The sequence below is a fragment of the Apodemus sylvaticus genome, chromosome 15, assembly GCF_947179515.1.
Source record: "Apodemus sylvaticus chromosome 15, mApoSyl1.1, whole genome shotgun sequence".
Lineage (NCBI taxonomy): Eukaryota > Metazoa > Chordata > Mammalia > Rodentia > Muridae > Apodemus > Apodemus sylvaticus.
The window spans coordinates 84,051,237-84,078,089 of record NC_067486.1 but is presented as its reverse complement, the minus strand read 5'-3'; the positions used below and the strand labels follow the sequence as shown (position 1 = coordinate 84,078,089).

At 46.1% G+C, this 26,853-nt stretch overlaps 1 protein-coding gene across 1 annotated transcript in view; it reads right to left on the bottom strand.

Annotated features, from left to right (window-relative positions):
• Window positions 1–26,853, bottom strand: part of Pi4ka (phosphatidylinositol 4-kinase alpha) — a 117,762-nt gene that overhangs the window by 18,539 nt on the left and 72,370 nt on the right. The window contains exons 20-34 of the mRNA XM_052158274.1: window positions 20,034–20,142; window positions 19,405–19,541; window positions 19,125–19,258; window positions 17,267–17,349; window positions 13,514–13,584; window positions 13,304–13,428; window positions 12,386–12,467; window positions 12,067–12,150; window positions 10,340–10,429; window positions 8,896–9,015; window positions 6,081–6,173; window positions 4,585–4,741; window positions 4,232–4,359; window positions 331–489; window positions 42–193 (exon numbers count right to left, since the gene is read on the bottom strand). Of these exons, the coding sequence (XP_052014234.1) occupies window positions 42–193; window positions 331–489; window positions 4,232–4,359; window positions 4,585–4,741; window positions 6,081–6,173; window positions 8,896–9,015; window positions 10,340–10,429; window positions 12,067–12,150; window positions 12,386–12,467; window positions 13,304–13,428; window positions 13,514–13,584; window positions 17,267–17,349; window positions 19,125–19,258; window positions 19,405–19,541; window positions 20,034–20,142 (1,724 nt within the window). The remainder of the gene's footprint in view (window positions 1–41; window positions 194–330; window positions 490–4,231; window positions 4,360–4,584; window positions 4,742–6,080; window positions 6,174–8,895; window positions 9,016–10,339; window positions 10,430–12,066; window positions 12,151–12,385; window positions 12,468–13,303; window positions 13,429–13,513; window positions 13,585–17,266; window positions 17,350–19,124; window positions 19,259–19,404; window positions 19,542–20,033; window positions 20,143–26,853) is intronic.

The window sequence follows — 26,853 nt, the reverse complement described above, 5'->3', positions numbered from 1 at the left end:
TAACAGGACACCCAGACGCCCCAGATAAATAGAGCCCTCACTTGAATCGTGGTCCGATGGCCGCCACGTGCCTGTTCATGCTCCCCCTGGCTCCACCGATACTGAGGGACATGGAGCGCTGCAGCAGGCTGGAGAAGATCTCCACCTGGTCAGAGCTGCAGTACTTGGCAATCTCGAACCGCTGAACGAGGAACTGGGGAAAAGGTAATGTAATGTCACCGCCCATTCTCCCAGGTCAGGGCCCCTAGACTGGCTGGCGTGCTGAGCTGACCCACGTGTCCCCAAAGCTGTCCCTATAAAGCACAGCAGAGCTTGAGGGTGGGCACGCACATCGATCCAGATGTAGTGAGGTGTCACTTCAGGGGGACAGGGCCTTGGCTGACTGGCTTCAGATGCTGCCAGGGGGTCTGCTTCCTTGGTTTCCACAGAGAAGAGGCCGAGCTTCTGCTCTACTGTCATGTGCCAGGCTCCTGCCATCTCCCGCATGAACTACAAAGTGGAAAGAAAGGTCAGTGCCTCCAGAGAGCAGAGGGTGGGGGGCTGCTTTGACTTTGAATTCCTGAATAAAGCTCAACATGTAACTCATGCCTGTGACCCCAGTACTCAGCAGGCTGAGGCAGGAGGGCTGTAATGAGTTCAAGTTTAGCCTGGGCTACATACAGAATGAGATGCTTTCTTAAAACAAACACAAAGTAAAACTATACTGGATGAAATTAGAAGGCCACCACAGTAAGAAACAGTACCACAGAACCCTTGTCTCGGGTTACTATTTTACCGTACAAAAGCACCAGCTTTGGTTCCCTTTCTAGCACCATTACCTACCCTCATGCGAAATATGGCTCAAGAGGCTGGAGATCATGAGCACTAAAGAGCAAGGTGGAGCCAACTAGGCAAGGTTCAGGAGAGGCCCAGGCATGCTTTATAAAGTCACACCTCTCTTCTGCTACTTCTCTTGATTCCTGAAGACACAGATGCCATTGGGAGGCCATGAGGGGGAAGACAAAGGACATTCATGCTAAGGGTAGCACTGTTATAGGCGGAGCTGAAGAATACCAGGGAAATATATACCCTGCTTCTTTTGGAGTCTGGCTTCTGGCTACTGTTAGATGTAATTTTTATGGTAGAAGTTGGGGTACCAAATTGGTTGGTAGTATAGGAAACCCCAGAACTGATGGGACAAGGTGGCCAAGCAGAGGCTATACCCCAGCTCATGTGTGTAAGATCCACTTCTACAATTGGCTTTCCTAGACTCTGGGAACAAACAAATGTGGATGGTCCAAGACATGAGCGACAGGCAGCACACTAACCCTGAGAAAGCAGCAGTATGGTGCATAGAAGGAAGGGGTCCTACACAGAGTGGCCAGGGAGTGCTGGTGGGATGGAAGGGAACACTGGACACAAGTCCTGGAGACGGCCAGCAGTGACATTCACCTAAGGAAAGGAAAGGGGATGCAATCAGGCAGAGACAGCCTGGGAGAGCAGGAGCAGCGGGGTCCAGCAGAGCTACAGCAGGGCAAGCGAGGAGGCTGAAGGGACAGAAGGAGGTGCAGGTGAGCTTCAGGTCCAGAACAAGCCTGTCAGTCTAAGTGGTGGGAAGAGCACCAAGAAGGCTGGGAACCAGAGAGATTCAATCCAGTGTAGTTTTTACTGCATGCTCCTATTGCATGTACACAGGACAGTGTAGAAGCAGGGAGCCTTGGTGTGCTAGTATGAATGCCATGCTCCTGTAAGTCTTGGTCCCAGGTTAGTGGCTGTCTGGGAAGGAGTAAGTGGTGTGTCACTAGGGGAGGAGGGTTTTTAGGTTGTATTTGAACAGGTCTCCAGTTGGTAGCACTGCGTAGGGTGTTATAAAAGCAGCATGGGTGCTGTGAGTGTGTTGCTCCATTCCAGTGTTCTCAGCTGCACACTCTGACACCTGCTGCCACGCCTCTGTCCCTTACAGACTTGCCCTCCGGAATCATCAGCTAAAATAAAAACGTGCTGCACAAGTTTAGCCATGGTGTCTCATCACAGCAGGAGACAGTAACTGACACACTGGGGCCGCCCTAAGGTCAGGGGAGAGACAAAGGAGGCAGGGCCACAGATGTAGCTGGAATGCTGGGATGTGACCAAATTTTGGGTCTATTTAAAGGTAAAAAAGATAAAGCTAGGGCTGGAGAGATGGCTCAGGGGTTAAGAGCACTGACTGCTCTTCCAGAGGTCCTGAGTTCAATTCCCAGCAACCACATGGTGGCTCACAACCATCTGTAATGGGATCTGATGAGCTCTCCTGGTGTGTCTGAAGACAGTGACAGTGTGCTCACATAAGTAAAAATAAATAAACCTTAAAAAAAAAGATAAAGCTAATAGGGTATGTTCTGGACTATTTGTAGGAAGTGTAAGATGTCAGTAGCAGCCTGGTCTACACAAAGATAAGACAGGCACAGCATCATCAATCATGTGGTGTCCAAAACAGGAAGCAACTGGATCCCTACGGCCCAGGCTTTTCTGTGCTGTCATGAACTGAGCGGGGGACCTCAGATGCCAGTAGGTGTTCTTCCATTAAGCTATATACTTAGATTTTTTTTCAACCAATTTAAAAAAATATATTTTATGTGTATGAGTGCTTTGTCTACATGTGTGTATGGGCATCATATGCATGTTAGTACTGTGAACTAAACCCAAGTAAGAACAGCAAATAATCTTAGCTGCTAAGCCATCTTTCCAGACCCCTTTCTACCTTTTGAGATCGTCTCAGTAAGTTGTTCAGGTGGGACTGAAATGTTGGATCTTCTGATGCTGAGTTTGACCCCACCAGTGGGATGCCGGTTAGCTAAGCACGTGGTGCTTGTGGCAGGGGACTGGCAGTGCCAGGAATAGAGGTGCTGAATACTCAGTGATGGTGGTGCTGTCCCGGCAGGCAGAAGGAATGCTAGGGCACACCTGCTGAGGGGTCCTGACTGGGCCCACCCTACCTACTTTTTTTTTAAGACAAGGATTTACTGTATAACTCTGGCTGGCCTGGAACTTGTTCTGTAGTCCAGGCTGGCCCTGAACTCACAGTCGCCTTCCCAGTGCTGGGATTAAGGGTATGTACCACCATGCTCAGGCTGGAAGGGAGAACCCATAAGAACAGTTACATTGCCACCACAGGTACTTTTAGGACCCACAGCCACGGGCAGCTCCACCATCCTTGCCACTAAGACTCCTTAGTGCTTCAAACCACCCACCCTGAAGACTGGAAGTTCAGCTATTCAAGGGTACCTGGAATCCAAGATGCAACATGAGGGTTGACAACAGTGGTCATGACCACTGCTCTACCCTGTGAAGTTAATCAGTCCTTATTTTCTGTGGTTAGGTTCTGTGTGAGAGCTGTGGCTCTACAGAACAGTGTGGAAGGCAAGCCTGACACAGCAGAGAAGAGACCTCTTCCCTCAGAACAAGCAGGCACATTACAAATAGCGCATGGGGTGGGCAGGAGAGGTGTTCACCGGTAAGTATCACTGGTTGCTATTCCAGAGCTCCTGGGTTCTGTCCCATATACCAAGGTTAGCTCCCAGCCACCTCTAACTTCAGTTCCAGGGATCTGATGCCTTCTTTTGACCTCCTTACATACCAGACACACATGAGGTACACAGACGTATGTGCAGGTAAAATAACTATATACATAAAATAAACAAAAATAAACTTATAAAAATACTGCATAAAATTTCCTTTAGACTATGGTATATAAGATGTACATACATGAATATGTGTCTTACATAAGGGACTTGTTTCCCATAAAATGTACTTCATTATCTACATGCAGATATTCCATAATCTGAAGGGAAAAATCCACAATTAGCTCCTGTACTAATCATGTCAGACAAGTGATACTCAACAGTATAATCGTGTCTGGAGGCTCCATGACAAAGTGATTCTAGAAGCACAGACCAGGGTAAAATGGCTGATTCCATAACTAGCAAGTCTAGAAAGCACTTGCTCCCAGTCAGCTCTGACGTCAGCAGGTTTGTAACAGACAGCCCTCCAGCCTCACAAGACCCTGCTCTCCATCCCGAGCCTTCCACAGATAGTCTGTATCAGCCACACCAACGTCACTGTACCTTTTGCCACGTGCAGCATTCTTTCTGGAGACCAGAGCTTATAAGGGTGGCAGTGTCCAGGACACAATACTCACTGGTGGCAGAGACAGAATGCCTCCCCCATGTGCAGTCCCACCCACCCACGGAGCTGAGCTGGGTCCGGGGCCTACCGGCACTTCCACTCCATTCTTGCCAGCCAGCAGCCACTCCCAGCAGGCCAGTGCCGTCTCCATGCCGTGCTCATTGAACATGCGGAGGGGACCCCAGCAGAGGTGATGCAGGAGCTGTGGGTCACAATCTGGAACACACACTCATCAGTCAGAGGCTCCTGCTCTGGCTGGGCCTGATGGGAACCAGTCCTATCTAGGGTCAATAATGCCTTTCATTTAAAGTTAGCTCATCAGAGATTTCTACTAGCAGACTGCCTGTTTCTTCTTTGACAGAATTCCAGGTTATCAAGGATTTCTAAGCAAATATTCACTTAGAAATGAACCCATAATTCCATGGGCCTTGTATGTATTACCTTTGCTGCTAATGAGCATTGCCGTCAATTTGAACATGGCTTGTGTATAGTGCTGAGGATGACTGTGGTCCAAAGCTGTAATCAGGTCCTGGACCATCATTTTGTTCAGGTCAGACATCTGGCCTGTGGCACCTGAGAACCGAATCATTCCATGTACCTGTGAAGAAGTCCACTTATTAGCAGCTGTGCACTGAGACCGGCACACGACTGTGACCCTGGTAGCCAGCTCCCCCAGTCCACAATAGGACTGGCTAGACCAGAGTTCACTTCAGGGGGGCTGTTACTGAGCATTTCTCTAGGAAATATATGCTAGCATTTTTACCAACTCTGATTCTTGAAGATGGAGACATATTTTCATCAGTGTACACAGTGTACAGCCAGGACAAGGTTTACGAACATAAGCTAGATAAATAAACTTCCTTCAGAGTCAATTAAAGACTCAAACAATAAAACTGGCTTCACTATCTTTTCATATAAACTTTTCCCCCCCAGAAAGCCTGCCTTTCTTTCTTTCTCTTCCTTCCTTCCTTCTTTCCTTCCTTCCTTCCTTTCCTCCCACCCTCCCTCCCTTCCTTTTGGTTTTTTTGAGACAGGGTTTCTCTGTGTAGCCCTGGCTGTCCTGGAACTTACTCCGTAGATCAGGCTGGCCTCAAACTCAGAAATTCACCTGCCTCTGCCTCCCAAGTGCTGGGATTAAAGGAGTGTGCCACACTGCCTGGCTCAGGCATTACATTCTTATTCATATACTTGGCTATACAGTAGATATGACTCTTTCCAAAAAAATAAGCCCAGGCCCAAAGGCAGACTTTCTGCTTGCACAGCATCATTCAAAATGACATAGAATAAGCTCTCTCTGCAGTTCTCGGCATGAGGTTAGCCTATGCTGAGTACTAGACTCACAGAAGGGCAGCCTCGGAATTGAGCAGCAGCAATGATGGGGGAGGTGAGCCTACCCTCAGAAGACTACTCTGACAAATTTCATGAGATTTCAGTCTCCACCTTCAGTGTCAACGAGAGTTGAATTTGTGGAAGAGAAAACTGAAATCAGGCAGGTGAGTGACTTGGTTAGCCTGGAATAAATGCTGTGAGCGAAAGCCCTCTGTGTGGAGCCAGCAAACATGGTTCTTGAGTCTACTCTGACAAGTTATTTAACCTCAGGAGCTGTGTTTCTTTACCTGTAAGACTAGAATATTGGCACATATATCCAAGTGTCCAGGAGAATGCATGACATTCCACATGTTTGCTATCATGTAACAAAATGCCCTGGTGTGCCTGAGTGTGCCCACTGATATCACTTTCTCGCACAGGTGCTAAATAGCTGTCATAAATGCCCTGCAATGTGACACTGAGTGCTAGCACCAGGCTCCCCAAGTCAACTGAGTCAAATGAGTAAATTCCTCATCACCCAGATCCCTCCTTCACATTCTGCTATGAAGTAGCTAAATAGTATGAAGTCAAGATGCGCACAACAGCTCTGCATAGGGCAAGAGAAGTACCTCGCCGGCATAGCGGTTGCGCAAATTCAAGGACGCCATGAAGTTGGAGTAGTCTTTCTTCACACAGGCTGGGCGCTCGGTTAGCTGAGTTGCCTATAGACAGGTACAGAGAACTGTTTTAGATGCCTGAAACATATTTTTCCTATGTTTAACCAAAGCCCTGGTAAGACGCAAGCTCTGATACAAACCATTCAATCTTCAGTGTGCCAAGCTAACATGACCACTAGACACTTGCATGCCTCATGGAAACATTTATTTTTTTCCTGAGACAGGGTTTCTCTGTGTAGCCTTGGCTGTCCTGAAACTCATTTTGTAGACCAGGCTGGCCTCAAATTCAGAGAACTGCCTGCTTTCTGCTTTCCAAGTGCTGGGATTAAAGGTGTGTGCCACTACACATAAATAACTCTGGTCTCCATGTATGTGTATGAGGGATATCCCTTTTAAGAATGTGAAGTTGGGGACTATAGAACAGAGGCACCTTAGTCAGGATCTCAAGCACAACCCAATCAAACAGAGCAAAAAGCATCCTTTCCTATTTATGAAGAATCTACTCAACTGGATGTAGTGGCCCACACTTTTGATCCTAGCACTTGGGAGTCAGACTCAGATGGATCTCCTTGAGTTTGAGGCCAGTCTGACAAGCCAATGTTTCATAATGAGATATTCTAAAACAAACCAAATCCAAAAAAAACCAACCAACAACAACAACAACAACAACAAGAAAACAGACAGCAACAACAACACAAATGTCTTTTCTTTACTTATAATCTATAACTTTCTAGGACAAAGATGAAAATCCTTCCAGCAAAACAGGTCCTTTGCAAGCTAGCTGGCTAGTACCAAGAAAGAGCACTTGGCTTTAAGCCTGCCCTCTGCTCAAATGTTCTGCAAGCGGTGGAGAGCTCAAGGCTGGGGATCTGATCCTGAAACAGGACACTAAGTTGGAGAAGATCTTGGAAAGAAGAGAAGGGAAACAAAGAAGCCCCGCACTCTGGGGTCTGGCTGAAGCATTTGCCAGCACGAGAGCAAGGGTTCCAGCACAGCGTGCCCCTAGCTATGAACCTGCACTTTTCCCAGCTGCTCAGCAGAGGCGAGCAGCCTGGCAGCCTCCGTCTGCATCATCACACGGAGAGGGGAAGCTCAAGGTGTCCGGGCAGCCGCCACACTCTCCTCCCTTACCCAGTGAGAGAGAAGGATCAGAGTCTCTCAGCAATGCTGACATATAAGGTGAGAGCCAGCAGTGTGCTAATGCCTGGTGCAACTGTACCTACACCTACGGATATGCGTCCTTTCTTCCACCATGTACTTAAACACATTGTTTAATACTTAAGGGCCACATAATGAGGCACTTGTCTCAAACCAAACCAAACCAAACCAAACCAAACCAAACCAAACCAACTTTGATACAATTTTTAAAGCTGCTTCAATTCTACTGTTAGTCCAGAAATCCCTTTCAGCAGCAAAGCTACAAATCCTGGCTTGGTCTGAGCTGAGGACTGTAAAATTCTAGGGACTTCTTCAGCCTGAGAAAGGTGGCAGTATAGAGCTGTGTCTCTGTCCTCTCACTGCTGACAATCTACTGTGCACTGTTAAGAGCAGAAAGGCCAGTGACAGCTAGCTGTGCATGGTCCAACTGGCCACGTCTGCCAAGGCCATCTTCAGAGGAAGTGCAGTAACACCAGCTACAAGCTCCACAGCGACAGAGCCACAGGCTCCGGGATGGCTCAGACCCTTCACCAGGTGTGTTTTCTTGGCTGGGTGATGAAGACTTTATGCCTCCACACAGCACATTCCACAGTCCACCTATAGTCCACTCAGAGGGCAGAGCACAACACTCATCTGGCGGTAGTCTGGGTTTGTATTAAGTGTGTGTGGGGGCGGGGGCGGGGCGGGTAGAGTGAAACGGCTTCTGCTGCAAGGCCAGCACCAAATCAGCAGGTGTGTCTGTCCCATCCTGACTTAAATTCCAGTCTAATTCAACTGTGAAACTACTGCTTTTGAACCTAAATTAATCTTTTTTTGTTGTTGTTGTTTTTTGTTTTGTATCCAGACAGGGTTTCTCGGTGTAGCCCTGGCTGTCCTGGAACTCACTCTGTAGACCAGGCTGGCCTCAAACTCAGAAATTCACCTGCCTCTGCCTCCCAAGTGATGCGATTAAAGGCGTGCACCACCACTGCCCAGCCTAAATTAATCTTAAACAAAACAGATAAAGCTGGGGGCCCATGTATGTATTTGAGCACCTGCAGGAAATAGAATCATGAAGTCCTGTGAGTATTCCAGACCAGCAGTTCTCAACCTGTAGGTTGTCACCCCTTTGGGGGCCACATATCAGATATCCTGCATATCAGATATTTACATTACAATCATAACAATGGCAACGTCACAGTTATGAAGTAGCAACAAAATAACTTTATGGTTGGGGGGGGCGTCACTAAAACATTAGAACTACATTAAAGGGTTCCAGAATTAGGAAGGTAGATTCCAGACAAATTTGACTATGATATAATGCTGTGTATGTTTAAGAAGCCAGTTTCTTTCCTCTCTATAGATACTAGAAAGTCACATTTCATCAATGCATCAAATTTTACCTTCAAAAATCTACATATTTCAAAACTTAAGCACAACAGAGAAATACCTGTTTGGATGGGCACCTCTTCTGGACCCTCATCAATCCCCATCTGTCAACAGATACCCTGCGAACCTCACAAATGTGTGGGATATGGGAGCTGAAGGGTCTTTCATGAGAATCTCACATAGGTGAGTCCTTCACCTATCACAGATTAGGGCTCACTGTTCATGGCATATTTGCACATACCCCAAGAGTTGTGTTCTGCTTGTTGTAGCCGGCAAAGTGAAGGATGCTCTCAGTGGCCATGGCCAATCCTGTGTGCTGGGACAATCCTGATACCCAGTTCTGATGCTTGTTCAGATATTCCTGAAATGAAGAAAGCAAGCTACGTCATTAATGTAAAGGAAACACTAGAAGCATCGAGCAGCAGATCAGATACCAGGCTTCAGCACAGGATCTCCCCTGATTTGCCAACCATGGGACCATCAAGGAGTCAAACGCTTTTCATTTACAAATGAGGAGGGGGCCCTGATCTCTGAGTGGTGGTTATGCAGTTGGCAGGTCTTGTTATATTTTGATGTCTTTTCTTTTTTTCTTAAATATTAATGATTTGACAAAAAAAATTCTGAAGAATTCCAGTGGATAAATATTAAAACTACACAGTGTCAAAGCGTGTCCTTTATAACTAGGTGTGGCTTTGCCCTCTTCTGTGTATGAATCTGGGTCCAGGTGACCCCTTTTCCAGCATTACTCAATCTTTGCTGATGAACCCCTTTGTGGATGGTAATCCTAGGCAAAAACCAGGGATTCGGGGGCTGGAGAGATGGCTCAGCGGTTAAGAGCACTGGCTGCTCTTCCAGAGGTCCTGAGTTCAATTCCCAGCAACCAAATGGTGGCTCACAACCATCCGTAATGGGATCCGATGCCCTTTTCTGGTGTGTCTGAAGACAGCTACGTTGTACTTAAAAAAAAAAAAAAAGCCAGGGATTCTTCCTCAGTGCATTTCAAACTGACTCTAAGTCTCTCAGAGCCAGCTGCTTTGCCCTTCTTGGGCTTCACCAAGAGGAATGCGTTTTTAAAATAGCATTGCCTTGAACCAGGTGTGGTGTCACAGGCCTTTAATCCCAGCACCCAGGAGGCAGAGGCCGGTGGATCATTAGGACTTCAAGAAAAGTATGGTGTCTACATGGTGAGTTCCAGGACAGCCAGGGGTATATAGAGAAATCCTGTCTTGAAAAACAAAAATAAATGATGAACATTTTTTTTAAATTTTTGATTCTTTTTAAGACAACTTTTCCCTTCTATATTCTCTGACATTTTTGTTCTTTTTGCAAGCCAGAACTTTAGTCTGAAGAAATGCAGATATATGTATGTATGTAGCCTAGACAGAGCTTCACTGAGACTCAAATCTTTGAATGTCTGCTCACGGCCTTTGTCAAGGCCCTCACTGCACTAAGGTGCACATAATGCACCAAGCCTATCACAGGGTGGCCTGTGACACTGTCCCTGACCCCCATATTGCCCCAACTTACTTTGCAAGCAGCCACAATCCTCCCCCAGCCATAACACCCTATAGCAGTCAGAGCCAGGTCCACTAACCTGACAAGCATACTCACCCCGAAAGGTATGTCCAACTGATAACCCCTGAGTTTATATTATGACTACTTTTTTTGATATTTGCAGAAAGTACCTGTAGGTGGGACTTAGTGACCGTGGGTGCCCACTTCATAGCTTCCTGTAGGATCATTCCACAGCGCGCAGCAAAGTCTTTCACGATGCTCTGGAAGTTGGAAAATCTGAAGTCAGCCTATCTAGGTTGCAGTGACTGCCACGGACTAAACTGTGTCTTCTTCAAAGTCTTAGGTTAAAGCTCCGATCCTCAGAAACTCAAAATGAGACTGTACTTGGATAGGGCTTTGAAAGAGGTGATTAACCGGGCGGTGGTGGCGCATGCCTGTAATCCCAGCACTCTGGGAGGCAGAGGCAGGTGGATTTCTGAGCTCGAGGCCAGCCTGGTCTACAGAGTGAGCTCCAGGACAGCCAGGGCTATACAGAGAAACCCTGACTCAAAACAAAACAAAACAAAAACAAAAACAAACAACAACAACAAAAACAAAAAAGAAAGAGGTGGTTAAATTAAAGGCCACTGAGGGAAAGCCTAGCCTAATGCAGATGGTATACTTATGCGACGATGAAATGTGGAAACCTCAGGGCTACCTCTCAGAGGGAAGACCACATGAGAACACAGTGAGAAGGACCCTGCATTCCAAGGAGAGTGATCTCAGAAGACTCCCCTGCTAAGACTAGGAGAGTGATCTCAGAAGACTCCCCTGCTAAGACTTTGTTCTTGGACGTTCTCTCCCCAGCACTGTAAGAAAATTACTTTCCTTAAGGCACCTAGTCTAAGGTAATGGACATAGAAGCTTTATCAGTGACCATACACTAACACCAAAGCTTCAGGGCACAGGGATTCTTAGTACACTATAGTCTGTGGTTCTTGCAGAAGGCTGTGTGGCAGCTCCAACGACATAAACAGTCTATCTTTTTTTTTTTTTTTAAGATTTATTTATTTATTTATTTAATGTAAGCACACTGTAGCTGTCTTAAACACATCAGAAGAGGGCATCAGATCTTATTACAGATGGTTGTGAGCCACCATGAGGTTGCTGGGATTTGAACTCAGGACTTTTGGAAGAGCAACAGAACAGTGTACTCACATACATAAAATAAATAAATCTTAAAAAGAAAGAAAGAAAGAAAGAAAGAAAGAAAGAAAGAAAGAAAGAAAGAAAGAAAGGAAGGAAGGAAGGAAGGAAGGAAGGAAGGAAGGAAGGAAGGAAGGAAGGAAGGAAGAAAGAAAGAAAGAAAGAAAGAAAGAAAGAAAGAAAGAAAGAAAGAAAGAAAGAAAGAAAGGACGGAGGAAAAGGCATGTTCTAGACTGGAAAAGAGTCCTCACAGGCACCACATCAATATGTCCAGGGAGGCCTGAGTTAGGGCAGGGCCCTGCCCGAGCTGGGAGAACGCTGGGCCAGTTCAGTACTCTGTACAGGGGCACCACATCAGACTCAGTGGGGAGAGGAGCTATCAGGACATCTTCCTTATCTGTGTCTACGGTACCATTTTCGAAGGGTATGGTGAAAGCAGCGTCTACCATTCTGTTCTACAATGAACAAGCAGTCTGAGGGGCTGAGAGCTGACTCATAGTTAGGAATACCTCTGGCAGCTAAAGCAGTAATGTTGCAGAGTCAGGGACACTGAGTGGGAAAAGTCAGAGGCCTGGAACACAGACAGGCTCAGGAATTCAGGAGCTCCCCTGCAGGAGGCCAGTGCCTGGGGCCTCAGGGACCTGCGGTATGTTGAACCCTGTCTTGACATCCTCTGGGAAGCCCTCATTCTAGGGGACCAGGTGGGACTGACCTCCCGGGCTTCATATGTGTCAGGAACCGTGATCCGATAGGGGGCATCAGGAATGTCGTAGTAAGGCTGGTCCTTGTGAATATCCTAGAAACAACAACAGACCCCTTAAGTCCTCAAGGCTGCTTCTGTCAAGCATATGACACAGTCAACAGTGTCACATGCCCCACATGGACTCCCAAACTTGCTACAGTCTAGCAAGAAACATCAGGAAACAATTTGGGTACCCACTCCATTCACCACATGTGCGTAAGTGAGGCTCAGGGGTATTATTGGAGTCAGCCCAGCACATAGTGGGAAGCTCATGTGTTAGGACACTCACAGCACTCAGTGACAGTGACAGGGTCTGCAGGATGTCCAGCATGGTCTTCAGCACAGTCCCGCTCCAGAGCAAGTGTGGAAACCTACAGCAAGAAGGGTCCTCAGGGCTGAGGAGATGAGCTTTCTAGGAGCCTCCCCTGCACAGGCATGAGACACTGAGACACAGCACCTCTCTCCACAGTGAGGTATAGGGAGCCTGGTCAGAAATGTTCTCAGGTCCAACCCACTCTACTTGTGAGAGCAGATGCAGGCCACACCCCTCCTTTCCACGTAGCTCTGGTGCTTTATGGGGGCCCCCAGTATTTCTCACAGTGTGGCACCAACAGAAAACAAGAATATTGGAATGAAGGAAAGCAGTGGAATGAAGGAACAGGTCGTGGGCTGCCGGCCCATAGACTGGAAGGACACGCCCTTGTGTAGTAATCAGCTTATACGTGGCCTGACTTGGGTGTACGCCATATGTGCACGGCTTGGTCCTTGTGAATATACTAGCTGGCTCCGGCCCAGCCTCCGGAGGCTGAAGGCAGGCTGTGTGCTAATTTGGCCTTTATACTTCAGCGGCTATCCAGCTTACCTTCTGAAAGGTGTCATGTCTAAGCCCGCTGTGTCTCTCAGTACAAGCAGTGGAAAAATACAAGTGCAAGCTTTTATTCTGAGAAACTCATAGGATTCTTACTCTCCTGGGGGACTTCTAGCTACTGGGGTGAGGAGACAGTGAGCCAATGCTCAGAATGAGTGTTTCTAGGCTAAAATGTAGGCTGCAACAAACTCATTGACATTCTTCAGGGATTCGTACCACCCCTGAGTTTTTGTTCTGACTTTGTTATTTTCTGGGCTGATGATGTAACGGTGGTTTTTCTGTGTTCCAAGGTATCAACATTTATGTGCATACAAAGCATTAGGGAGAAGTCAAACTTACTTATCCACCAGACCAGACAGGTATTTGTCAGCCACTCTCCTTATCCTCTTGTGAATATGGTTGAAGTTCACCAGCAAAAACTGGGCATGCCGCTCCAGCTCCTCTTCATTCTCCTTGGTCTTAGCCTAGAGTGAGAAGACAGGTAATAGGGCTCCCCCGCGTGCCTCTAGTAGGCACTGCTGGCACCCGCTGGCACCCAGGCAGGCTTACTTTCTCTGCCATCATGTTCAGGAAGGCGTCAAATACTTTGTCAGCAACAGCAATGACACACTGCATCATCCCTGCAACGAGGAAGGTCCCAGGAGTTAGACAGTCAGAGTTAAGGTTCAGAGATCAGGCACTGTCACAAGAGCCACCAACAATCTCAAACGCACAGAGCTGCAGAGTAGGACATCTGCCATAAGCAGCCTGCCTTTGTCAGAAGTAGGAGACCTGGCGCCATGCGATCACTAGGTTCTCCCACTCATGTCCCATTTCTGTTCCTGAAGCGAATACTGCACACCACACAGAATTTCCTCACACCTCTGTCTCTTATAACTGTGTTGGTCCCTCAGTCTATTGTTGGACCTCATGACCTTGATACTTTAAGGACACAACTTACAGAAGGTTTTCCAACTTGGCTATCTGAAACCTGTTCATTAGGGTAGGGTTCAGGGGACTTGGAGGGAATAATGAAAGTGATACGACACGATGATTCATTCTCATTTTCTCTCTTTTCTTTTCCTCCTTCCCTATCCCCTCCCCCCTCTTCCCTTCCCTACCCTCTCCTTCCTCCTCGCTACCCCCTCCTCTTCCTTCTCCTCTCTCTCTCCCTCCCTCCTCTCCCCCCTCCCCCAAAACACTATGTTTCTTGCTTCTCATGTGTAGCCTAGGCTAGACTTGAACTCGTGGTAATACTATGACCTGAGACTTCTGGGTGCTGGGGTGAGAGATGTGCGCTAGTATTCCTGTTTCTATTCTCTCATCATACCAGGCGCTATGGCATCTACAATATATTTATTTTTTTATTTTTTATTTTTTATTTTTATTTTTTGTTTTTTTGAGACAGGTTTTTTCTGTGTAGCCCTGGCTGTCCTGAAACTCACTCTGTAGACCAGGCTGGCCTTGAACTCAGAAATCTGCCTGCCTCTGCCTCCCAAGTGCTGGGATTAAAGGCATGCACTACCGCCACCCAGCAAGTTCTGGGTTTTTTTTTTTAAAGATTTATTTATTTATTATATGTAAGTATACGGTAGCTTTCTTCAGACACTCCAGAAGAAGGTGTCAGATTTCATTACGGATGGTTGTAAGCCAATATGTCATTGCTGGGATTTGAACTCAGGACCTTCAGAAGAGCAGTCAGTGCTCTTAACCACTGAGCTATCTCTCCAGCCCCCTACAGTAAGTTATTTTATAAAAATAATGATGTGAGTATGTCTCTGTGGGTTTATGTGCACGTGTGTGTATAGTGCTCATAAAGGCCAGAGAGGCACTGGGCTCCTTGGAGCTAGCTAGCCATGTTACAGGGATTTGCCTGATACGGGTGCTGGGACTGAATACCTGCAGGTCTCTTAATTGCTGAGTCATCTTTCTAACCCCCAAATTTAAAGTCATTTAAGGGTTGACATGACTTTCAAATCCTTTCTGATATCAGAGCCAGTCCTGACAAAAGCCCACCTGTAATACTGGTACTCAGGTGAAGGCAGGGTCACAAGTTCAAGTCTAACTTGAGCTGTACAGCCCCATCCAAAGGAAAACAAAGCCAGCCAGACTCATAGCGCACGCCTTTAATCCCAGCACTTGGGAGGCAGAGGCAGGGGAGTCTGAGTTTGAGGCCAGCCTAATCTATAGAGTGAGTTCCAGGAGACCCAGGACTACATGGAGAAACCCTGTCTTGAAAAACCAAAGGGGGGGATGGGGTAGGGAGGGGATGGGGGTTGGTGAGGGCTGGAGAGACGGCTCAGCAGTTAAGAGCACTGACTGCTTTTCCAGAGGTCCTGAGTTCAATTCCCAACAACCACATGGTGGCTCACGACCATCTGTAATGGGATCCAATGCCCTCTTCTGGTGTGTCTAAAGACAGCTACAGTGTACTTACATACATACATACAGACAGACAGACACACATACATACAATAAATCTTTTTAAAAAAGAAAGAAAGAAAGACCAAAGGCAGGGAAAAAAAAGAAAACCTAAACTAAGTAAGTGTATACAATGTACATATATACATGCATACATATACAACACTCACACACAAAGTAAAAATAAGTTGAAAATCATATAAGCTATTTAAATAATATTTACATTGTACTGGGTAATCTAAGAAATACAAAATGTCTTACAACATACCTGCAGATGTGTGTGGCCTCTATGCAAACCCTATGCCATTTTATAAAAGGTCTAAGTCCAAATGAAGTCTCCCTATTTTAGTTCTACATTTAATACTAAACTTTACTCTTTTTAGAACATCATTGATTCATACCATTTATAATGCCAAATCATTTCAATTAAACAAAGTTACCAAAAAAAATACTATTTACATTCAAATTATTCTAACTTGTTCACTAAGAGTCTGTTTAATTGGTTCCTTGACCCTCTCAGCAACAGAAAGATCCTTCAGATCCATAAATGGCCATCTAAGGAGCCTTGGTATTTTTTAGCAGAAGAAAGACTGTTGTCTGGACACCGACCTGCTTGCACACAGAAAGTGAATTGTTTTGGGTCTTTTTTTGCAGAGTGACAAAATCAGAAGGATATATACATTTTTTTAAATTAAATTTCTTTTTGTGGTTCTCGGAATTGAATTTAGGGTCCCATACACGCCCTCTCTCATTGAGTTTCATCCCCATAACCTCCCTTTGTGTATGTGTTTTGTATGCTTGTCTGCATACCTGTGTGGGGGTACACTTTGAATGTGCACATCGAGACGCCAGAAGAGGACACGGGTATTCTTTCCTACCACTGTTTATCTCACTACACCTGAAGCTTGCTGTTTTGGTTAGGATGGCTGGCCAGGAGCGCTTGGGTCCAGCTGGCACACTACAAGCATTTTCAGCATGCTGGGGACAGCCTGCATCTTCACAACAAGCACCCTTCTTTAGCTACTGAGAAATCTTCCCAGCCCTCGTTTTGCTTTTTTTGAATCTCTAAGTTAGCCAGGTTTGCCCTGAATTTGCGATTATCCTGCGTTAGCCTCCCAAGGAGCCTGGATACCTACCCAGCCGTTTGACAGCTTCTCGAGTATCCTGCTCTGCCCCTCATGTAGCTGAGATGACCCTCAACTTCCTTCTGCCTCCACAACCCAGTGCTTGGATAGCAGGGAACACTAGTACACCAGGAACTGAGCACAAGGCTTTAGACCCACTAGGGAAGCACTCTACCCACGCAACTATAACCCAGACTACCCTGGATTATTTAAAAAAAAAAAAGGTCTTTGGGGGACTGGAGAGATGGCTCGTGGTTAGTAGCACTGCCTGCTCTTCTAGAGGACCCAGGTTCCATTCCTAGCACCCAGAGGGAAGCTAATAACTGTCTGTAACTCCAGTTCCAGGGGATTTGACATCCTTACACAGGCATGCATGCAGGCAAAATAGGTTATAAAATAAAAATAAATCATTTTTAAAATGGGAAAAAGTATTTTACATTTATTATTTATTCTGTGTGTACATGTGCACTTATATTTCACAGTGCACATGGATTTTAAGTGTCAGAAGAAAATTTATAGACTCTCTCCTTCCACCACAAAGGTCCCATGGATCAAACTTAGGCTGTCAGGCACACATACCTTTATCTGCTGAGTCATCTTGATGGTCCTACCTTGCCTTATTTTTAAGGTTATATATTTTTGTGAAGATACTTCCAATGGAGTATGTAACATCATAAAACTATTTTCTCTATGTGAACAGAAAATAGGAAATATTCTTTTTTTTCCTACTAAAGCTCAATTTGTCATTATCATGAAAGTATTGTAATAATGAGCTTACCCGATTTGTCTTTCTGAATAGCTTTATCCTCAAAGTAGCAGAACATTACCTGGAAGCGATCTGGATCTGTAGAACGCAGCACCCTAACAAAAAGAGCAGCACTGAACACATGTCACAAACATATAACCCTCCCTTCCTCAGCAGAGACCTGCCACTGCTCTGAACTGGTCTGGCTTACAGGACAGCATCTCTGCTGTTTATAGGAGCACACACTCATTTGGACTTTCTACAGGCTGATGTATACCATACATAGTCCTATCTCGTTCAATCCACTAATTACACCATTAGTGACATAGTGGTATAATTATGTGACATAAAGGTTACATGAACCAAGGCTTTTTTCTTTTTGGTTTTTTGAGACAGGGTTTCTCTATGTAGCCCTGGCTGTCCTGGAACTTACTGTGCAGACCAGGCTGGCCTAGAACTCACAGAGATCCATCTGCCTCTGCCTCCTGAGTGTTGGGATTAAAGTCATGTGCTACCATGCCTACCCTGAGACCTGCATTCAGGGTTTCTTTACCTTTGGCATATTCTGTGCCATTCTTGGGGTTTCATTTGCATGTGTGTGCGTGTATGCTGTATGAGTGGGTGTCTACTGAGGCTGGGTTAGAGGAGACTGTAAACTGCCTTATGTGGGTGCTGGGAACCATGGCAGGTCCTTGGAATCACTAGGCCATGTGCCCAGCTCCTTCTACATTTTTGTGAAGAAGCTCACATATCTCAGGCTGGTCTCAAACTCATACCAACCCTCCCGCCTAGGCTTCACCAGTACTGGTGTGTTTCCTTTTGCCTTTATGATAATAAATACCTATCTGGGTCAGCCAGATGGCTCAGAGGGTGAAGGTACCTGCCTGATACCCTAAGTTTGATGACTAGGCCCCAATGGTAGGAAAGGACTGATCTTGCAGATGACCTCAGAACCCCTGTTCCATGCTGGCATCCATGTGCTACAGTCATGTACATGTATAAGATAAAAAGAATGTAAGAAGACAAAAAACAAAATGCCTATAACCTTTAGGGAAAGGGGAGAAAAGGAAATAAACTCATGTGCTTGAGCCATGGCTATAGTGGAGAGCCGTTCAGGTTCTTGGAGCTGCAGTTAAGAGCGCAGGGCTCAATGCGGGTTAACTGGCCCTTACACAAGTCTTTCAGGAGGTAGCTGCGCTTCTGGAAAGCAAAGCCAGGGTTAAAGTGAACAGATCTGTACAGGCTCAGAGACTTTTAACTTCTCACACCATGATTTCAACATTTCCTAATAAGCAGGAACCGGGAACTGAAGTCTCCTCCTTGAGTCAGACCTCAGGGGTTGTTCCATGCTGGCTAACACCCCAAACCACACCTGAGGGGTGCAGGGCAGCTCTTCTCACTAGGCACGCTGCACTGACCGCGGCCATCATGCTTTGGCTGCCACTTAGCTTCTTTCTTTCTTTTGTTTTTGAAATGCAGGCTGGGACGGAACCCTGCATGTAAGACAAGCACTCTACTGCTGGGCGCCCTCCCTTAGCTCTCTGGATGCTTTTCTTTGAGGAAGGCGCTACATCAACATGCTATAGGAGATGGCAATGAGATGACCACTCTCTTCAACCATCCTATTCTATTTTACGTTTTTAAGACTTGTCTGTGTGTGTGTGCACACATTTGCACACGCGCACACGTGTACATGGGTATGTAGTTCTGGCTGTCCACTTGCCTCTGCCTACCAAGTGATGGAATTAAAGGACCCTTTCCCCTGCCACCAACAGTTGTTTGCTTTCTAAATGCTTGTAGGTCTTGAGAGGAGTTGAAAAAGACCCACATCTATCAAGACACAAAAGTTAAAAATTAGTTGCAATGTGTGTGGAGGTGAAGACTCATGTACCTCATGTACTCCAGCCGATACACAGACAAGAGATAGGTAGACATGGCGAAGTCCAGCTTGTTGATGAGGGCAGACACCTCAGGAGGAGGGTCTAGCAGGTTGATGATGGTGCTTCGGAGCTCACTCAGCTCAGCCTGGAGGGAGACAAACACTCAGAGGTCCATGATGGTGCCTTCCCAGAAAAAGGAAGCCTAATGGTTAGCAATATATAAGGGCATGAAAAGGATTGATTCTAATTGTTTTCTGGACAGATTAACAAGAGTGACAAGAGAACCCGTACAGGGGTAACCGTATCATTTTTCATAGCTGAGTTGTACTGGAGGACTGATCGAAGAGGCTCTTTGCTGGGAAAGGTAAGCAGAGGCGACTTGGTAGCTATTTCACAGACTCCCTCATACCATTCTTCCGGCCAGAGTCCTGAAAGAGAGATAAGGGCTGGGTGTCCAGACCAGCAGGCCACCCGAGCAATATGAAATATGAGTGAGGCCATTTTCCCAGTACAGGGTAGATGAGAGAGAGAGAGAGGGAGAGAAAGAGAGAGAGAGAGAGAGAGAGAGAGGGGGGGGGGAGAGAAAGAGAGAGAGAGAGAGAGAGAGAGAGAGAGAGAGAGGAAATATATGAGAACATAGAGTACATAATGTAAGAAGTCTTACGCATTGACTGGCAATTTTTAGAGTCCTGGGTCTCCTAAGACAATTGTCCCCACAATGAGACTCAGAAACAAATCCTGTCTAAGTTTGTACAGGACGTAGCGCCCCCATTAGGAAGTGTAATGTTTGTAAGTACCTGCAGGAACAAGCAGCTACATTTGGGCTCAGAACGAATGCACCCAGACTCTGGAGTGGTTGAGTCTGACCTTAGCTGTTACTTGCACACTCGGCATTTCCTATGGAGACACCACTCCCTTACCTGAGCCTTCCACAGCGAATCCCATTAGCACAGAGTAGAGCCAGAAATCCCGGAAAAGCTTTTGTAGCCTAGGTTTAGCTTCTTTGATGGGTGGCAATCGTCGGGTGAGCTGATGTAGGAAGGGAGAAAAGTTATTTGCTAGTAAAACTCCATTATACCTAGCACACATTTTCCAAGAGCCCATCCCAGACTTGGCCAGTCAGAATGGATGCAAATAGGTACAAGCAGCATGGCTGGCACTTCTCAATCACTCTGCCCATGATCGGCCTCATTCTCCCCTGGCTACATGGAATGCTTACTGTGAGCCAGGCGCCGAGGTTAGCGCTCACTCAAAGTGCATCCCATCTAACTGGGAGGAAAACCCTTACAATGGGGGCAGAGTTCCTGGAAATGCTCTTCTGTGTCTACATGAAGCTGAGCCAGCCAGGAACAGACGACAGCACTAGTTGCTATAAGAAACCTCAAGTCACAAGGCTGGGCCTTCAGAGATTGTACCACACACCAGGCTGGCCTCAAACTCAGAGACCGGCTGTCTGCTTCCTGGGTGCTGGGATCACAGGTGTGTGCCACCGCCACCCAGCAGACTGAGCAGTATTACAGACAGAGTGAAGAAGCACCTTTCAGATCTTTTTTTTTTTTTTGGTTTTTTTGAGACAGGGTTTCTCTGTGTTTCTCTTATTTCTGGCTATGCTGGAACTCACTCTGTAGACCAGGCTGGCCTCAAACTCAGAAATCCGCCTGCCTCTGCCTCCCAAGTACTGGGATTAAAGGCATGTGCCACCATTGCCCAGCTCAAATCTTTTTCAAAACATGACTTTGTAAAACAGTAATCTTGGGCAGAATCTCAACATGTAGTAAAAGCAAACTAGTTCTCAGGAATGAGAAGTCAGATTCCCTAAATCCTTGCTTGAGAGAGCAGCCTGCCAGCTGAAAGGTACACAGTTACATGGCAATTCTAGAAATGGTTTTATTTGTACAAACTACTCCACTGAGCACATGGTTCTTATAGAATCTCTGAGGACACAGCGCCCATACAGTCATGAGACCCTGTTCTGTATACCTGTAGTGTGGGGCTTTGCCACCCAAACACTTGTGGATGTGTGCACCAGGTCCTGAGCCAGTAGTACAGAGTGTGGAGAAGTGATACCAAATGCCAGGTCATGTTCATATGCAACCAGCAGGAGTATAAATTGGTACAATATTTATTAGGGAGGATTATGGCAGTATGACTCAAGTTGAGTGTGATCATCATGGGGTCCACTTAGATCCAACACAACTGAAACACCAAGTCAATATAAGTTGACAAAAATTTATGATCAATCAAGGCTTCAGGGCCGACTTGGAAGCTGAACTGTGACTCCTGCCCCAGCCAGAATGTTACAGAGTTTTTAGGCTTGAAACCCACAGATATTTGTTACAAGTTATAGTTACACTTTTTTCTACCAATTGAGATTTAGGGAGAGCGAATTTCCTTGGGAACACGTCTCTTTGGTACATGTATCCTGCTGTCTTTGGTTGGTTCACTCAACTGTGGCAGGGTGACTTGCTTAGCCTCAACTCATTGAACAACCAGGTTGTCAGTTATCCACACACACGCCCCTTTTTGTCAAGCAGGGTATCAGTTACCCAGGGAGGTCTTGGGACCTTAAAATTCATTTGACCCTTATTCAAAAAATGTTTTATTCAAAATGGCTTTGGTTTGGTTCCTTTTTACATGATGAAACACACCTGTAATCCCAGCACTTGGAGGGGGGTGGAGGCTGGAAGATCAGGAATTCAAAGTCATCCTTGGTATCAGTGGGTTCAAAGCCAACATAAGCTACTTAAGATCTATCTTGAAAACAATAATCAGGCTGGAGAGATGGCTTAGCGGTTAAGAGCACCGACTGCTCTTCTGAAGGTCCTGAGTTCAATTCCCAGCAACCACATGGTGGCTCACAACCATCTGTACAGCTACAGTGTACTCATATACATAAAATAAATAAATAAATAAAAAAAGAAAATAATAATCATATTATCTATGATCATTTATTACTATGATCATGTCAGTAGGTAGTTGTAAAATCAAGTGTAAAGTAAAATATACAAATCAGATTTTAATATATATGTAAATATATGAGCACAGAACAAAGATGGAAAAAAATCTCAGGTGACCAATTCCTCATTAGCTGAGTGGTCAAGGACTTCTGTTCTCTTCTTTGAGACTGTATTTCCTGGCCTCCTGTCAGAAGCATCTCTTTGTACAAGTACAAGGAGGGCACAGATGCTGGTCTGGAGCTAAGCAGCCCAGGACAGAGGCTTTGGCCTCTCCTTTAGAACTGCCAGGGTTGGTTTAGGGCCGACTTCGGAGGTTCTAAGGAGATGGGGAGTGCAGTAGTAGATGGAGGAGTCACAGGGCAGAAAGCTCAATGTTCCACAGGACGGACACTAGCCACCAAGGACAAATGACAAAGTGCTTGCAGTTTGTTGAGAGGCCAAGGATGGCAAGCTTGGGTGGCTGTGTGACTGAGGACCTCTGATGAGGTTCTAAGAGGCAGTGGAAGCCCAAATAAGGTTCCAGATAGCAGGCGTCAAGGTGAATGTCACTAAGAGGGTCTGGTGGTGGGTGAATCTCTTTTTGTGAGTTCAGGCCAGCCTGGTCTATACAGTGACTTCTGAACCAGCCAGGACATACTGAGACCTTGTCTCCAAAAAAAATAAAAATAAAAATAAACAAAACAAAACAAACCTTCAAGTGGCAGAGAACCCCAACACCATTTTGACAGGCGAGAGGCAGTTATTAAACTTTCTGTAGTTTGGGGTCCTTCTCTTTACCCTGGGACTTCCTTGGCTCCCCATAGGCTATGCCTATTCTCTGACTCCTCCTGGGCCATCAGTTAGTATTGCAGCTAAAACTGCTCTAGTGCCTAGGAAGGGCAGGTGGGGGTGGCGTCAGGAAAGGAAGAAGCAAGCAGTTCTCTGGCACGTCCTAAGACAAGGCAGCTGTGGCAGCTTAGTGCAGGGTGATACGCTCCCCCTTTAATAGGATGGAAGGAGCTGGACATCCTAGAGAAGGGCCCTAAGGACAAGCAAGAGCTACTAGATAGCAGACCTGCTTATACTTAAAAGAAATCAGAGTCCTAGGCTAGGTGGGAGTGACCAAGCAAGGAGTCTGGAATCACAACAGAAAACCGCAAAGGATGGATGAGCACCTCCAGGTGCCTCCACTGCCTCTCTGTCTCTCCAGGAGTGCTAGGAGTACAGCTGTGCGATCCAATTCCAGAGACTGAACTGGGATCCTCGGCTTGAGGGGACAGTGACTGCTCGCTAAGATACTCCTTCCCAGTTTCTAAACTAAAGCTTAGCTTAGGAGCAGGAGAGATAGCTCTGCACTTAAGGGCAGTGCTGCTGTCTGCCACAGGAGCCAGGTTTGACTCTCAGCACCATATGGCAGCTAGCATTATCAGTGACTCTAGTTCCGGGGGAATCTGAGGTCTCCTCTCTGGCCTGCATGAGCATTGCATGCATATGGTGTACGTACACACACACACACACACACACTCTCTCTCTCTCTCTCTCTCTCTCTCTCTTTTCCCCTCTCTCTCACACACACACCTCTACACACACACACACACACATTCTTTCTTTTCCCCCCTCTCTCACACACACACACCTCTACACACACACACACACACACACATTCTTTCTTTTCCCCTCTCTCACTCACTCACACACACACCTCTACACACACACACACACACATTCTCTTTTCCCCTCTCTCTCACTTACACACACCTCTACACACAGACACACTTCTCTCTTTTCCCCTCTCTCTCTTACACACACCTCTATACACACACACACATTCTCTTTTCCCCTCTCTCTCATTTACACACACCTCTACACACACACACAATTCTCTTTTTCCCTCTCTCTCACTTACACACACACCTTTACACACACATTCTCTCTTTTCCCCTCTCTCTCTTACACACACACACTTCTACACACACACACATTCTTTTCCCCTCTCTCTCACTTACACACACACCTCTACACACACACACACATTCTTTCTTTTCCCCTCTCTCTCACTTACACACACACCTCTACACACACACACACACACATTCTCTTTTCCCCTCTCTCTCACTTACACACACCTCTACACACAGACACACTTCTCTCTTTTCCCCTCTCTCTCACTTACACACACCTCTATACACACACACACACATTCTCTTTTCCCCTCTCTCTCATTTACACACAGCTCTACACACACACACAATTCTCTTTTTCCCTCTCTCTCACTTACACACACACCTCTACACATTCTCTTTTCCCCCCTCTCTCATTTACACACACACCTCTACACACACACACACACACACACACACACTCTCTTTTCCCCTCTTTCTCACTTAAACACACCTCTACACACACACACAATTCTCTCTTTTTCCCTCTCTCTCACTTACACACACCTCTGCACACACACATACACACACACATTCTCTTTTCCCCTCTCTCTTACACACACCTCTATACACACATACTTCTCTCTTTTCCCCTCTCTCACTTACACACACCTACACACACACACATTCTCTTTTCCCCTCTCTCTCACTTACACACACCTCTACACACACACACACACACACACACACATTCTCTTTTTCCCTCTCTCTCACTTACACACACACCTCTCTCACTTACACACACACCTCTACACACACACACACACACACATTCTCTCTTTTCCCCTCTCTCTCACTTACACACACCTCTACACACACACACACATTCTCTTTTTCCCTCTCTCTCACTTACACACACACCTCTACACACACACACACACACACATTCTCTCTTTCCCCTCTCTCTCACTTACACACACCTCTACACACACACACACACACACATTCTCTTTCCCCCTCTTTCACTTTCACACACACACACACTCTCTCTCTCTTTTCCCCTCTCTCTCATTTACACACACACCTCTATACACACACACACACACATTCTCTCTTTTCCCCTCTCTCTCATTTATACACACACCTCTACACACACACATTCTCTTTTCCTCTCTCTCATTTACACACACACACCTCTATACACACATTTACACACACACATTCTCTCTTTTCCCCTCTCTCTCATTTACACACACACCTCTACACACACACACACACTCTCTTTTCCCCTCTCTCTTACTTACACACACCTCTACACACACACACAATTCTCTCTTTTTCCCTCTCTCTCACTTACACACACCTCTACACACACACACACATACACACACACATTCTCTTTTCCCCTCTCTCTCACTTACATTCACCTCTACACACACACACACACACACACACACACACACACACACACACACACACATTCTCTTTTTCTCCTCTCTCTCACACACACACCTCTACACACACACACATTCTCTTTTCCCCTCTCTCTCACACACACCTCTACACACACACACACATTCTCTTTTCCTCTCTCTCATTTACACACACACCTCTACACACACATTTACACACACACATTCTCTTTTCCCCTCTCTCTCATTTACACACACACCTCTACACACGCACCTCTACACACACACACACACACACACACACACTCTTTTCCCCTCTCTCTCACTTAATACACCTCTACACACACACACAATTCTCTCTTTTTCCCCCTCTTTCACTTACACACACCTCTACACACACACATACACACACTCTCTTTTCCCCTCTCTCTCACTTACACACACCTCTATACACACACACACACACACACTTCTCTTTTCCCCTCTCTCTCACTTACACACACCTATACACACACACACACATTCTCTTTCCCCTCTCTCACACCCACCTCTACACACACACACACATTCTCTTTTTCCCTCTCTCTCACTTACACACACACCTCTACACACACACATACACACACACATTCTCTTTTCCCCCCTCTCTCACTCACACACACCTCTACACACACACACACACACACACACACACATTCTCTTTTCCCCTCTCTCACACACACACACATACACACACACATTCTCTCTTTTCCCCTCTTTCTCACTTATGCACACATACCTCTACACACACATACACACACATACACATATGTACTCTCTCACACACATACACACTCACACTCACACACTCTTTCACATACATGTACATGCACACACATATATACACTCTCACACAGACACAATTTAGTACAATATAATCCAAAGGCATTCTAATTTGGTAATTATATGCTGAAGAATGACAATAGAAACACATTTTAAGTTTTTGAGGGGAAGACATAGTGATACATGCCTTCAATTTTAACACTCAGGAGACAGAGACAGGCAGATCTCTGTGAGCTCAATGCCAGTCTGGTCTTACATAGTGACATCCAGGATAGCCAGGGCTACACAAGAGAAACCAGTCTTGAAAACAAACAAACAGCTCAAAAGGCCTATACCAATTTATGCATTTCCTAAGTCACCAACCTTAACTTTCCCTTCACTTTTTTCTTTTCCCTTTTCTTTCTTTTTTTTTGTTTTTTTTTTTTTTTTGTTTTTTGAGACAAGGTTTCTCTGTGTAGCCCTGGCTGTCCTGGAACTCACTCTGTAGACCAGGCTGGCCTCAAACTCAGAAATCTGCCTGCCCCTGCCTCCCAGAGTGCTGGGATTACAGGCATGCGCCACCACTGCCCGGCTTCCCCTTCATTCTTCAATGAGGACCCAGCTCTCCACGAGTGTACAGTCACGCCAGCCAGCCTTCTCCCAGAGGGAGAACACTCAACAGTGCCTCAGCTCCACCTAACAAGGCAGTGC